Raw genomic sequence first — 14138 nt, 5'->3', positions numbered from 1 at the left:
AACTTCCCGAAGCGCCTCAGCTCTCGCTCCAGAGCTTCATTGGGGATGAACGGGGGGACGCCGGACACGGTGATCCGGGTGGAAGCTACCGCTAGCGGGGACACCTGAATGAACTCATCCTCTAGCGTTAGACCGCTTTCAATGAGCTTAGCGACCGTGTCCGGATGTTTAAAAAAGATCACCAGCGCCTTGTTCATCCTGGAAGCGTAGGAGATGATCTCATGTCCCACCTGCTCCACCGTGGAGCTGAGCTGAGGCACCAGCCTGACGCCATGTCTCAGGGACATCGGCGGCGTCCCTGCGGACGCCATCCGCGCCACGAGACCCGGCAAACACAGAAAAACTACACTAAACGTACAAAAACACTATACAACAGTACAACAATGAACACACAACAAACATACAGAAAACTGAATAAATTTTTTAACGCGCTTTCCTTCACCTCCTCTGTCTTCACAACTACACCTCCACCAACGAAGAAGAAGAAGAAGAAGAAGAAGAAGGTACGTCAATATGTGCCGTCATAACGTCGAGACAGAAGCCACGCCCTCCAAAACGTTTGAAACTCAGATTTTAATGAGATAAAGAAACAATAAAATAAATCTGATAGTAAACAACAGAAACACCCAAACTGATTCATGAGATAGAAACTGACCTGAGATGAACATCAAAACATCACATGTCACTATGAACATGCTAATATGCTAATGTCCACATGTTAGCATGCTAATGTCCACATGTTAGCATGTTCTCATGAAGCAGCGACGAGTCAGCTCCTCATGTTTTAATGTGATGCATGATTTTTATTTCTTCTTCATCAGTCGATCATAATCTCATATTTGTGTTTTAACAAAAAAATAAACAGAAATATTAACTTCACACACACACACACAGTGATGTTCACATTTGCAGGTGACATGATCGAAAAGAAACGTCGCCTCCTGGTGGAGAATCTGACAAACACCAGCCAGTGAGGTCAAATTACAGAGCTGCTTCCAGATGCTTCTAAAAAACCTCCTCAAACAAACAGACAAACAAACCGAGAACAGTCGGTGTTCTCAGGCTCAGATTCTTGTTGAGTTTGATACAGAAACGAAGTGACTTGATTTAAAAAGAGTTTTTCTTCATCGGGACGTTGATTCTTCTTCACTCAGTCTCCTCCTCTTCCTCTGCTGCTGCATGAAGAGCTGAAAACATTTCATATCTCATCTCATAAACAGTTCAACAATAAGATGTTCAGTGATGAATAAGATATGTTCGTGTACAAGAGGAATCACAAAGAGGGGTGGGGGAGGACAACAGGGGAGGGGCTTCAGCTTGCTTTATATTTGTACTAAGTTAAATTTACAGTTTTCAACAATAATTCTAGAAAAGTCCCATGAACATAGAGTCAGAGATTTAAAATGTCAAGAGAAAAACAGAACAGGACAAATCTAAAGTTTTCTACTCGTCACATGTGTGATCATCTTACCGTCAGTCAACACGGACTTCATCCTGAGGACACACACACACACACACACACACACACACACACACACACACACACACACACACACAAAGGAAATGAAAAGAAAAATCAACAACAAGACTAAATTAAAGTCTCAAGGTGTTTTTCAAAGGTGTTCACGTCTCTGGTGTCTCAGGTCTTGGTTCTTGATCCTTTATCTCTAATCCCTCACAGCCCTGATTGTGTCTAACACACCAACACCACAGTCACAGTGAGGCCAACATGCCAACACCACAGTCACAGTGAGTCCAACACGCAAACACCACAGTGAATCTAAAACGCCAACACCACAGTCACAGTGAGTCTAACACGCCAACACCACAGTCACAGTGAGTCTAACACACCAACACCACAGTGAATCTAACACACCAACACCACAGTCACAGTGAGGCCTACATGCCAACACCACAGTCACAGTGAGTCCAACACGCAAACACCACAGTGAATCTAAAACGCCAACACCACAGTCACAGTGAGTCTAACACGCCAACACCACAGTCACAGTGAGTCTAACACGCCAACACCAAACCAGCGGACTTACCGGACTGTTAACCCAGGAAAGGCTGGAACAGGTGAGAGGACACAGGAGTTAATACTTTCCTCACGTCTGTTCTTACTGTAAAACTGTACAAATGTCTTCAGACACATGAGGAATCAAACATGTGACTTCTGTTTCACTGGGGATTTAATAAAAACTGTAAATTTTACCTCTAATGACTCATATTTCAGCTATAACATTATATTTGTCCACCAGGTGGTGCTAGGACAAAAGGTCACAGTGGCATTAAACTATCAAGGATTCATCCTGTGGAGAGCAGGAACCTGATGATAAGAAACCTGATAATAGATCATGTTGATGGACAAACAATCATCTCACTCGTAGTTCTGCTTAACGAGACGACAAGCAATACATCCACTAGAGGGCAGCACAGATTCGAGTTTAAAATACAAATATGGCTCCGGTGGAGGAGGTTGTGTAAATTAAATAATAAAGCGGCTGCATTGTAAATAGCAATGGTCCAATGTCCTAACCCACAAAGTATTTCCCTGTCTTATGGTCGTCTCACTTGAAGATTTCCAGTGGTTTGGCTCCGTGTCCGTAAGTTTTCAGAAGACGCGAACAAAATGTACGGATAGGAGGCTCCATCTGTTTCTGTATCTAACGTTTACATTGAATGAGACTTAACTCTTTCCTCTTCATAGACGTTGTGACCTTTGCCCTCAGATGTGGTCACATGACCTCGGTTCTCGTGCTGAGTTTAAATGAGCTCTTCAAGAGGAACTATTTAAGCAGGAGGAGGAAGCAGGTACGTACCGGTCGTTCTTCACTGGGTTGTGACGTAGCTCTTATAGCTGCTGATGTTTCCGTCGATGAACTCGGTAAACTTTTAGCTTCAGACTGAGTGACTGGCGGCATCGGAGTCACCAGAGCTTTGTTCTTCACCAGAGATGACAGGACTGACGAAAGGGGCGGAGACAAGAGATTATTCACTTTGACAAAGCTCTGTACCGCTGTGGTCAAAGTGCTCAGTACCTTCTCTGGTGAGGTTCTCGGCGGCGTTCATGGCCTTCCCGCTGAGGTCGCTCACCATGTTGTCCACCGTGGCCTCGTGGCGGAGGAAGACGGGACGCACCACTCTGTTGTAGATGACCTGGGAGCCGTTCCACGACATCGGGGCCATGCACCACAACAGGAAGAGACACTGAGGATGGACACACCAGGTTTACTGGACTCACTGAATCAGGACTTTAGTTTCACCTCACCTGGTTTCAAACTAATGAATCTCACTCTGCTGTGATTGGTCGGCTTTTTCTTTTCAAGTATATATTTTTTGGGCTTTATTCGAAAGGACAGAGATTTAGTGGTGGAAGGGGGATGATGCTGCAGTTCTACCAGGTGAGATATACTCTGCCCATAACCTCTGACAGCTGCTTCCTGTTGTCATCATGATGTCATGTATGAATGTATGAAGCTGGCTTTGTTAGGGGGCGTGTTAGAGTAGCTGCAGAATCCAATAAAACCCAATAAAATTCTATTGTTCACCAACATTTAGAGCAGAACTGTTGTGATCTTTTCCTGTTTTATTTTGAAATGACAGCTCTTCTGTGTCTGTTGTGGTGTTACTTCCTGTCTTTGAGTCTTTCCTCTCATTGGTCAGTCAGTTCATGTGTCTCCTCACCTTAAAAGCATAGTAGAATGGAAACCAGTAGAGGAAAATATCAGAGAAGAACTCGCCCAGGCTGAAGACGCCATACACCACCCAGTACGTCAACCATTTTGTGTCGTCTTCTTTGCTCGGACTTTCAATGGCTTTGATTCTGCAGATACAAAAGGAAACATGAGAAGGTTCTAACATGTGACGAGCATGACACCGACATGTGACCCCCCCCCAGTCGTTCCAGTGTTGAACTCATTCAGATTATTAGGAACCGTGTTTAATGACAGAAGATGATATATTGAAAACACAAACGTTTCTGCTGCCGTCACAAATGAGACCAGAGAATATGAGTTACACAACACAACTCAAAAATATCACAACAGATAAAAGCTTCAGAGACCAGTGAGACAGTGAGTCGTCTCCAGTTGGAATGAAAGAATGAAAATTAAACAAGATCTCACATCAACAACAGCTGACGTGAGGGTTAATGCACGAGGTACGGAAAATGTCCAGAGACGCTGATTTAGACATTTGTGTTCTCACATACAGAACCCGTCAGGAACACGTGATGAACACGTCAGGAACACGTCAAAGACACATCATGAACATGTCAGGAACACATCAAAGACACGTCATGAACATGTCAGGAACACATCAAAGACATGTCATGAACACATCAAAGACACGTCATGAACATGTCAGGAACATGTCATGAACACATCAAAGACACGTCATGAACATGTCATGAACACATCAAAGACACATCAGGAACATGTCAGGAACATGTCATGAACACATCAAAGACACATCATGAACATGTCAGGAACATGTCATGAACACATCAAAGACACGTCAGGAACATGTCAGGAACACGTCAGGCCTTTTACATCATTAGTGTAGTGACGACAGAGTCATGAAGTTTTGGGGTAAGAAAGACGTCTGAAAAGGACGGAAACACAACTCACGAAAAATACGCTGGATAGACGAAACCAATCAGGTTGCAGACGAGTGAGGCCCCATATCCGTACATCAGATAGAGACCAGTCAGCGAGACGGCACCTGGATGAGACACAGGAGACATATATTCATGTATATATGTATATATAAATATATTGATATGGACAAATTCAACAACACCTTGACATCGATGAATCTACGATCGACACAGTCACTGAACGGTCTCAGGTCGTCATGGAAACCAGGGACAGATTGAAAGAGGCGAGCGGCCTCAGCTGAAACGCTGCAGATGTTCACACACAAACAGGAAGTTGTGTAAAAAGCTTCCTACCTCTGATCAGCTTATGTTGCTGTTCACACATGGAGGCCGCTCTGCTCTGCTGCCGGACTCCAGCGATAATCTGCTTTAACTTTACCGCTCACACACACACCGGGGAACAGTGTGCACCAGGCACAACACTGACATCATGTCCTCCCACAGTGTGTGTGTCTGTGTGTTACCGATGCACCGCATGAATAGACTGCTGTTCCCTGCTCAGAAACACATCACTGTGGAGCTCAGGGCTTCATGTCTGATCAGAAAGGTTGGATCCAGAAAACAACATTAGTTTAATAAAGGTGGTAAATGACGTTCAGACAGAAACATCCGAGTCCGACCCTCAGCAGCTGTGAGTTAAAGAACGACGGCACAGACACAAGCAGCTGAGATCAGGCTCAGTCACAATCAGTCCATGTGGGATGGATCCAGAACTCTCTGCAAGGACTACATTTCCCATCAGGCCTGAGAAAGACTCGTCTCTCTCCACAGAGACTGTTCACATTCAGCCTGATTCTCACAATAATTCTTATCTTCATCCATCAACATGAGATCAATCCCCTGAACCATCAACAATCAGACTGATCAGAAACACGTTTCAGATCCTGAGAGAAAGTCTCCGAATACATGTTGTGTAGACATGTTGTGTAGACATGTTGTGTAGTCATGTTGTGTAGACACGTTGTGTAGACACGTTGTGTAGTCACGTTGTGTAGACACGTTGTGTGGTCACGTTGTGTGGTCACGTTGTGTGGTCACGTTGTGTGGTCACGTTGTGTAGACACGTTGTGTAGACACGTTGTGTGGTCACGTTGTGTGGACACGTTGTGTGGACACGTTGTGTGGTCACGTTGTGTGGTCACGTTGTGTGGTCACGTTGTGTAGACATGTTGTGTAGTCATGTTGTGTAGACATGTTGTGTGGTCATGTTGTGTAGACATGTTGTGTAGACATGTTGTGTGGTCATGTTGTGTAGTCATGTTGTGTGGTCATGTTGTGTGGTCATGTTGTGTAGACATGTTGTGTAGACATGTTGTGTAGTCACGTTGTGTAGACACGTTGTGTGGTCACGTTGTGTGGTCATGTTGTGTGGTCATGTTGTGTAGACATGTTGTGTAGTCACGTTGTGTAGTCACGTTGTGTAGACGTGTTGTGTAGTCATGTTGTGTAGTCATGTTGTGTAGACGTGTTGTGTAGTCATGTTGTGTAGTCATGTTGTGTAGATGTGTTGTGTAGTCATGTTGTGTAGTCATGTTGTGTAGACATGTTGTGTAGTCAGTGTGTGTAGCAGATTGTCGACTCGTTCACAACAACAGGAACTTGTGGAGACATTCAGGTGAGGGGTGGAGCCTGTAGAGCAGCAGGAGGCGGGACTAACGTCTAAATTCTTCAGTGTTGTTGTTTACAGCTCGTCCACACGGCGTCGGCCCTCATCACCAAAACATCTGGAACCTCCTCGTCTGTCCAAGTGGACGTCTTCGTCTTCTACGTGTACGACTCCTCTTCACGTGTTAGAAACCTCAGAGACACGCCCACTCGCTCACTGAGAAGGTTCCAGATGTTTTACTAGAGGCTGCAGGAGAAGATCCAGAACATGTCCAGAGACTCTGACTCAGACATTTGTTCTGTCATACAGAACATGTGAGGAACATGTGAGGAACATGTCAGGAACATGTCAGGAACGATGTTGTGACAGTTTTGCTGAAAATCTAAAACTAGAAGCTAAAAGAAGCTGAAAGAAGCTGAAAGAAGCTGAAAGAAGCTGAAAGCTCCACAGAGCAGGTGAGATGAGAACATACAGTCATTGGATCCATCTTCATGTGAATGATGATTATGAAAGATTTAAACTTTGAACCCAGAGAACGAGCTGCAGCTCCTGACCCACCAACAGTTCAGGTTGAGCAGCAGCTGCTCACAGCAGAGTCTGCAGCCGCCATGTGCTCTCATGTTGAAAGAGGATTAAGTGAATCCTCTTCAGTTTCCATCTAACAGGCAGCTAGATCCACAGAACCCACAGAACCCACAGAACCCACAGAACCCACAGAACCAACAGGACCTGTCCCTCAGGAGCTGTACAACAAGATGAACTAGTCACGTACCTGCTGCAATGAGCTTCTTCTTTATCCCCGTCTTCTCCTCCACTTTCCCCAGAAAGTCTGTCACCACGTTCTTCTCATTCAGGAACTTCTCTGCTCGCTCTTTGATAGAAGAGAAGATGTTCAGCAGACCCATGGTCCTCAGTCAGGTCCTCAAACAGCTGAGGGGTCACAGGAGAGCAGCCAGAGCGAATACAACACAGTGAGTAATCCTCAGATTAATACAGGAAGAGAGGGAGGAGAGAGGGAGGAGAGAGGGAGGAGAGATGTGAAGCCATTGGTTAACATCGCCCCCTGGTGTCTGGCTGCAGTACAGATCATAAACTCTGTAAGGGAAATGTTGATCATGCAGAATGTCTCATGTTCATTTCCTCTGTGATTGATCATGATTGAATCCTGTGCAGCTGATTGAATCTTCACCTGATTGGCTCAACTACAATCACATCGTTGCCCTGATGTCATCAGAGGATTCTGAGGGGGGGGGCAGCTTCCCATCGTGTGCACATCACAAACCAACCTTTGTCTTGTGACAATACTGTAAAAGATTCTTGTCTCGTTCCTCGTTGTCAGAGTGGGATTGTAGAATTGCCACGAAAACTCCGCCTCCTCCATGTTAGCAGATGGGACATGGACCAAACTGAAAATCAAAGTAGACGTTAAATAAATGTTTGTGTTGTTTCAGCTCGTTCTCATCTCTGATGTTTGTTTAAGTGTTTCTCATCAGTTTGGTTTCATTAGTTATTTTATGTTAATTGTGTCCATGAGCAAATATAACTTTGATGCAGATCCAAGAACTTTGAATCTCTCTCTTTAACATTGTGGATGGATCTTGATTTGAATCATTGGATATTCAGAGAACTGATATTTGTGTGATTTGATGCGGTGATGGAGGAATGAGCTCTTCTGAGTGATGTTCCCTTTGTGGCTGTAATGAACACCACAGCCTCCAGGCGGCGCTAACAGGACTTCAGTAAAACCAGAAGGTGTGAAGAGGATTGGTTGAGCCTCTGGGGAGGAATGCATCGTGCAGGCCACCACACGTCGACCTGCCGTCATGTCAACAGGAATCAGACGTCTCCTCAGTGTGAGGGGACGAAGCTGCTGAGAGGAGATGAGAGGATACAGAGGAATCAAGTACACGCTGTTCGTCTGCTGCTACGTCTTCTGGGTGAGTCTCCGTCCAAACACCTGACCACCACCTCACATCCGAGACCTTCAGCCACACCCACTCTGACAGCACAAGGGTCAACACCCAACACGAGGAAGAGGAGGATCAGAAAACATTTCAACACTATAAAACCATTCACTGTTTAATCTAAAGTTTACACTGAACAACGCTGAGTTTAACTTCATGTTCACAGATTCACAGAAACTTGTGTCGACTCGTCTTCAGACTGTCGTCGTTGACGTTTCACAGATTCTTTATTTACGCTCGAGCGAGTCAAACAGCAGCAAATCAGGTTTTGACACCTTCACCAGGTGCGTCTTCGTTTTGATGGACAGGACGAAACAAGACCACGCTGCATTACCTCAACTTTCTAAAAGTTAAGCATCGTACACTGGGTGGCGCTCTAAATGTCTGTTGCTGCCACTTTCTAGCTGAAAGGCTTTGGATCATATATAACTACAGACAATTTAGCATCTATAAAGGATTCATACTAAAAGGCACTGGAGATGATTAGAGATATCATTAACTTTCATTCGAGTCAAACTGTGATTCAGATACTTTGAATTAGGTTTCACCTGTGGACTCAGATGTTTACTGGACCAACGTCCGCTGTCATCATGAAGTGGGAGAAATCTGCAACTATTCAGAGTCAAAACTGAATTACACATATCTGATGTCACCATGATGTCATCTTGTCTGTTTGCTTCTGTGTGACTCTGCAGGTTGTGAGCTCCGCCCTCATCGCCGTGGGGATCTACGCCAAGATCGCCAAGGAGAAAGGTCGGTCACATGGACGACAGACAAATAATCTGAGCAGGAAACAAACATGTTTTAACTGTGGAGCTGAGAGAGGATGGAGGCGACGACACTCACCTACAGGGGGAGACAGGGGGAGACTGATGGAGACAGGGGGAGACTGATGGAGACTGATGGAGACAGGGGGAGACTGATGGAGACAGGGGGAGACAGGGGGAGACTGATGGAGACAGGGGGAGACTGATGGAGACAGGGGGAGACAAGTGGAGACTGATGGAGACAGGGGGAGACTGATGGAGACAGGGGGAGACTGATGGAGACAGGGGGAGACAAGTGGAGACTGATGGAGACAGGGGGAGACTGATGGAGACAGGGGGAGACAGGGGGAGACTGATGGAGACAGGGGGAGACAAGTGGAGACTGATGGAGACAGGGGGAGACTGATGGAGACAGGGGGAGACAAGTGGAGACTGATGGAGACTAATGGAGACAGGGGGAGACTGATGGAGACAGGGGGAGACTGATGGAGACTGGGGGAGACAAGTGGAGACTGATGGAGACAAGTGGAGACTGATGGAGACTGGGGGAGACTGATGGAGACAGGGGGAGACAAGTGGAGACTGATGGAGACAGGGGGAGACTGATGGAGACAGGGGGAGACTGACCTATGTAGAGGAAATTTGACTCTGCGAGACTTCTGAAATAAAGAGAACTGAGTATAAGTATAAGAGTCTTTTAAGTGAACGTTTATTCTTCAGCAAAGATCTGACAGGATGTGTGTGTGTGTGTGTGTGTGTGTGTGTGTGTGTGTGTGTGTGTGTGTGTGTTATAAAAACAAAGATCTGCTGATAACATTCCTGAGAATGAATAACGAAAAGTGACATGTTTCAACATTTACTGCCTGTGTGTGTGTGTGTGTGTGTGTGTGTGTGTGTGTGTGTGTGTGTGTGTGTGTGTGTGTTTGTGAGTGTTTGTGTGTGTATGTGTGTGTGTGTGTGTGTGTGTGTGTAGATGTTGTCGACACTCTAACAGTTGATCCAGCTCTGTTGTTGATCGTCGTTGGCTCGGTGATGTTCCTCATCACGTTCCTCGGGTGTTGTGGGTCACTGCGTAACGCCACCTGCCTGCTGAAGATGGTATGACGTGACACCCGAGTCAGATGCAAATTAAACAGAGTAAAAATACTCAAAAACAACTTAAAGCTGTGGATTTAATTGTAAGTCCTTTTACTGTTGAAGCAGCTTTAAGTAGTTTAGTCCACTGGTTCTCAACACAGGCCCGGGGCCCCTCAAAGGGTCACCAGAGAAATCCCAGAGGACGTCACATGATTCACAGGAGACGACAGAGAACAGATCTGAGTCTGTGCTTTACAAATGTTACAGTCATGATAACAGTGATGTAAAGTAAGAGTCGCTCAAAAAGACTTGACTGAATGTTCATTGTTACTTTCCACCATTGGACACCACTGGTCTGCTCAGTACTTGTCACTGTTGTAACCTCACACCGTTACCTCCTGCAGTTCCTGGGGATCCTGGTGGTCGTGCTGCTCCTGCAGATCGGCGCTGGAGTCGTGGGATATAGCTTCACCGACATGGTAACGCGATATAATGGGACAGGAAGTTGGAATACATTTGAAGTCACAAAAGTAGTTTACAGCAGTTGTCCTGAAGGTGGATGTGGAGGTTCTCCTGATTCCTCCCTCTGTCCAAACGCAGTATTTAGGTTTGAGCGGTGAATGTGAGCATGAATGTTTGATGTGTACGACGGTTCTGTGATGGACGGGTTGTCCAGGCGGAGATCAGCCTCTCAAAGGATCAGGATTGGCTCCAGCTTCGCCTTCGTCCTAAATGGAAAAGTGATGGATCTGAGAACCAGAGAATAAGAACTTTAAAGTTAGAGTCCACTGCTGGAACATGTGGAGACGTCAGAACTAACTCAGTCTGTGGTTCAGGTGATGGAGAGGACGGAGAGGCTGATGATGAAGGCCATCGTCAGATATAGGGAGGACAGGGACCTGGAGAACGCCATCGACTTCATCCAGAAGAAGGTGAAGGAAGAAGATTAGTGTCAGTTCGTCTGCTGGTGGCGCTGTGGTACTGACTTTTGTCTGTCCAGTTTCAGTGCTGCGGTGTGGAGAGCTACAAGGACTGGTCCCGTAACGTTTACTTCGAGTGTTCAGAGACAAACCCCAGTCTGGAGGCCTGTGGAGTTCCTTTCTCCTGCTGCATCCTCCTGCAGAACCAGGTCAGGTCTGAGGAGGGCGCTGTGATATCTGAAATCTGTTCACTTGAAGTTTCAGCTCAAACAGGTGATAATCATCAGGGCCGAGAAATTTCAAAACTAGAATTTTATTTTGTCTGTAACAGTAAAAATGATCAAAGTGATCAAAATGATCAAAGTGATCAAAATGATCAAAGTGATCAAAGAGTCCAGTTCTTAATTGATCTGATTTAAAAGGATTAATTGACTGAACTGCTGCGACTCATCAGTAACGAACCACAGGGCGTTAGCTGCAAACGTTTCTTTATGGTCGATCTGTTCTAAAGGTTTTGTTAAAACGTTTTGTCCTGTGGTGGCGGCAGAGGAATCAGCGAGTCAAAGGGTTCATCCTATGGAGAGAAGGAATGAGATATTCTGAGGCTACAGCAAACAGTTTCATGTTTCTTCTCTTTCTCGCTGTATCAGTGGAAATCTGCAGTTTCTTTTTTCAGCAAATGTCAGAATAAATTAAAAAACATCTACGACTCAATTTTTAGATTATTTACTTATTTTTTTGTTATTAAGAAAAAATCTAGAAAAACAGACAAAATAAAATTTAGTTCCAGGAATTTTGACCTGCATCACAGGCAGGAAGTGGGGAAGAGAAAAAGACGTAGGGCTCCTGTCTGGTCTCAGGTCTGTGTCGGTGTCTCCTGCAGACGGTGCTGAACACCATGTGTGGTTATGAGATGCAGCAGCTGGAGGAACGTTTGGCCGCTCAGGACGTTTTCACCATCGGCTGTTTGGAGAAAATCGTGTGGTGGACCAAGAACAACCTGCTGCTGGTGGCCGGTCTGACGGCTGGTCTGCTGCTGCTCGAGGTTGGTCTCAGAGGTTACACCACAGAGATTAGACCACAGAGGTTAGACCACAGAGGTTAGACCACAGAGGGTTAGACCACAGAGGTTAGACCACAGAGGGTTAGACCACAGAGGTTAGACCACAGAGGGTTAGACCACAGAGGGTTAGACCACAGAGATTAGACCACAGAGGGTTAGACCACAGAGGTTAGACCACAGAGGGTTAGACCACAGAGGGTTAGACCACAGAGGTTAGACCACAGAGGGTTAGACCACAGAGGGTTAGACCACAGAGATTAGACCACAGAGGGTTAGACCACAGAGGGTTAGACCACAGAGATTAGACCACAGAGGGTTAGACCACAGAGGTTAGACCACAGAGGGTTAGACCACAGAGGTTAGACCACAGAGGGTTAGACCACAGAGGGTTAGACCACAGAGATTAGACCACAGAGGGTTAGACCACAGAGGTTAGACCACAGAGGGTTAGACCACAGAGGTTAGACCACAGAGGGTTAGACCACAGAGGGTTAGACCACAGAGATTAGACCACAGAGGGTTAGACCACAGAGGTTAGACCACAGAGGGTTAGACCACAGAGGTTAGACCACAGAGGGTTAGACCACAGAGATTAGACCACAGAGGGTTAGACCACAGAGGTTAGACCACAGAGGGTTAGACCACAGAGGTTAGACCACAGAGGGTTAGACCACAGAGGTTAGACCACAGAGGGTTAGACCACAGAGGTTAGACCACAGAGATTAGACCACAGAGGTTAGACAATAGAGGTTGGACCACAGAGGTTAGACCACAGAGGTTAGACCATAGAGGTTAGACCACAGAGGTTAGACCACAGAGGTTAGACCACAGAGGTTAGACCACAGAGGTTACGTCACAGAGGTTAGACCACAGAGGGTTAGACCACAGAGATTAGACCACAGAGGTTAGACAATAGAGGTTGGACCACAGGGGTTAGACAACAGAGGGTTAGACCATAGAGGTTAGACCACAGAGGTTAGACCACAGAGGTTAGACCACAGAGGTTACGTCACAGAGGTTAGACCACAGAGATTGGACCACAAAGGGTTAGACAACAGAGGTTACACCACAGAGGTTACATTACAGGGTTTAGACCACAGAGGTTAGACCATAGAGGTTAGACTACAGAGATTGGACCACAGAGGTTAGACCACAGAGGTTAGAACACAGAGGTTAGACCACAGAGATTGGACCACAGAGGTTAGACCACAAAGGGTTAGACAACAGAGGTTACACCACAGAGGTTACATTACAGGGTTTAGACCACAGAGGTTAGACCAAACCTCACTATGAAAACAGACCTCTGATTAACCAGCATCATAAGTTAATAAGCTGTGAGTCTATAAGTCTGTGAACAGGTTGTGATGTTGGTGGACGGCAGCAGCTCTGGTCTCTGAAGGTCTGGTTCTCCTGCAGGTCTGCATGATCAGTCTCGCTGCTGCTCAGACCTCCAGGATCAAGAAAGTGAGACAGCAGCAGAGAGAGGACGCAGAGAGGAGCAGGTCTGAGAGGAAGGACAGTCTCTGGTTTCCTGCATTTGCAAACTTTGACGATGACGAATAAAGTTGACTTGTGATGGATCTTGTTGTGGTGACGGGTCAATAATCAGAAACATGTATAAAAATGACAGCAGAATGTTGATGGAGCGTTTACACTGTGAAGCTCCACAGATCTCAGAGCCGCAGATGATCTACCTCATGTAAAATCCTCTTTATGTATCATCTCCTATTAGAACACGTTCTAATATCATAAGAATATATCACAGCACTGAAACGACTTTTACTTGTTGCTTAGAAAATATTTTAGCATTTGTGATTCATCTCTGTCATGAATCAATCTTGAGCCGCAGTGTGAAAAGATATATTTTTCTATTTCAAAAATCTGTTGGAGATGAATTCAAAGTGAACATGTGTTTATGTTCTATATTAAAGATTCTTTGTTTTCTCTGTGAATTTAAAACTTATCATTGTTTCACATCAACAAACTTTGTTCCTGAATTAAACCAATTAAACCTGCCGTGTCTTTCTCTGTGTTCTCAGTCTGTCATTCTGCTGGTGACCCCTAGAGGCTGCTTTGTGAAC

At 45.6% G+C, this 14138-nt stretch overlaps 2 protein-coding genes across 3 annotated transcripts; one reads left to right on the top strand and one right to left on the bottom strand.

Moving 5' to 3' along the window:
• Positions 1 to 554: 554 nt before the first annotated feature.
• On the bottom strand, positions 555 to 7173 carry reep6 (receptor accessory protein 6). 2 transcript variants are annotated; one of them, XM_020107374.2, is made up of 8 exons: positions 7039 to 7173; positions 4632 to 4725; positions 3688 to 3826; positions 3042 to 3210; positions 2823 to 2965; positions 2049 to 2070; positions 1472 to 1494; positions 555 to 1187 (listed from the first exon to the last, which is right to left on the bottom strand). In XM_020107374.2, exons 1-6 carry the CDS (start codon positions 7169 to 7171, stop codon positions 2056 to 2058), a joined length of 693 nt encoding a protein of 230 aa, XP_019962933.1. In that variant the 5' UTR covers positions 7172 to 7173; the 3' UTR covers positions 555 to 1187; positions 1472 to 1494; positions 2049 to 2055. The 2 variants fall into 2 exon arrangements, with proteins under 2 accessions (XP_019962933.1, XP_019962932.1); XM_020107373.2 differs by lacking the exon at positions 2049 to 2070.
• On the top strand, positions 7100 to 14081 carry LOC109642548 (tetraspanin-33). The gene is made up of 9 exons (XM_020107376.2): positions 7100 to 7237; positions 7979 to 8203; positions 8926 to 8983; positions 9971 to 10095; positions 10479 to 10553; positions 10911 to 11006; positions 11075 to 11203; positions 11878 to 12039; positions 13474 to 14081. Exons 2-9 carry the CDS (start codon positions 8147 to 8149, stop codon positions 13618 to 13620), a joined length of 849 nt encoding a protein of 282 aa, XP_019962935.2. The 5' UTR covers positions 7100 to 7237; positions 7979 to 8146; the 3' UTR covers positions 13621 to 14081.
• The last annotated feature ends 57 nt before the right edge of the window (positions 14082 to 14138 follow it).

The sequence above is a fragment of the Paralichthys olivaceus genome, chromosome 3 (genome assembly GCF_024713975.1).
Source record: "Paralichthys olivaceus isolate ysfri-2021 chromosome 3, ASM2471397v2, whole genome shotgun sequence".
NCBI lineage: Eukaryota > Metazoa > Chordata > Actinopteri > Pleuronectiformes > Paralichthyidae > Paralichthys > Paralichthys olivaceus.
Note: the sequence above shows the minus strand (reverse complement) of the source record. Positions and strands in the feature narration are given on the sequence as shown.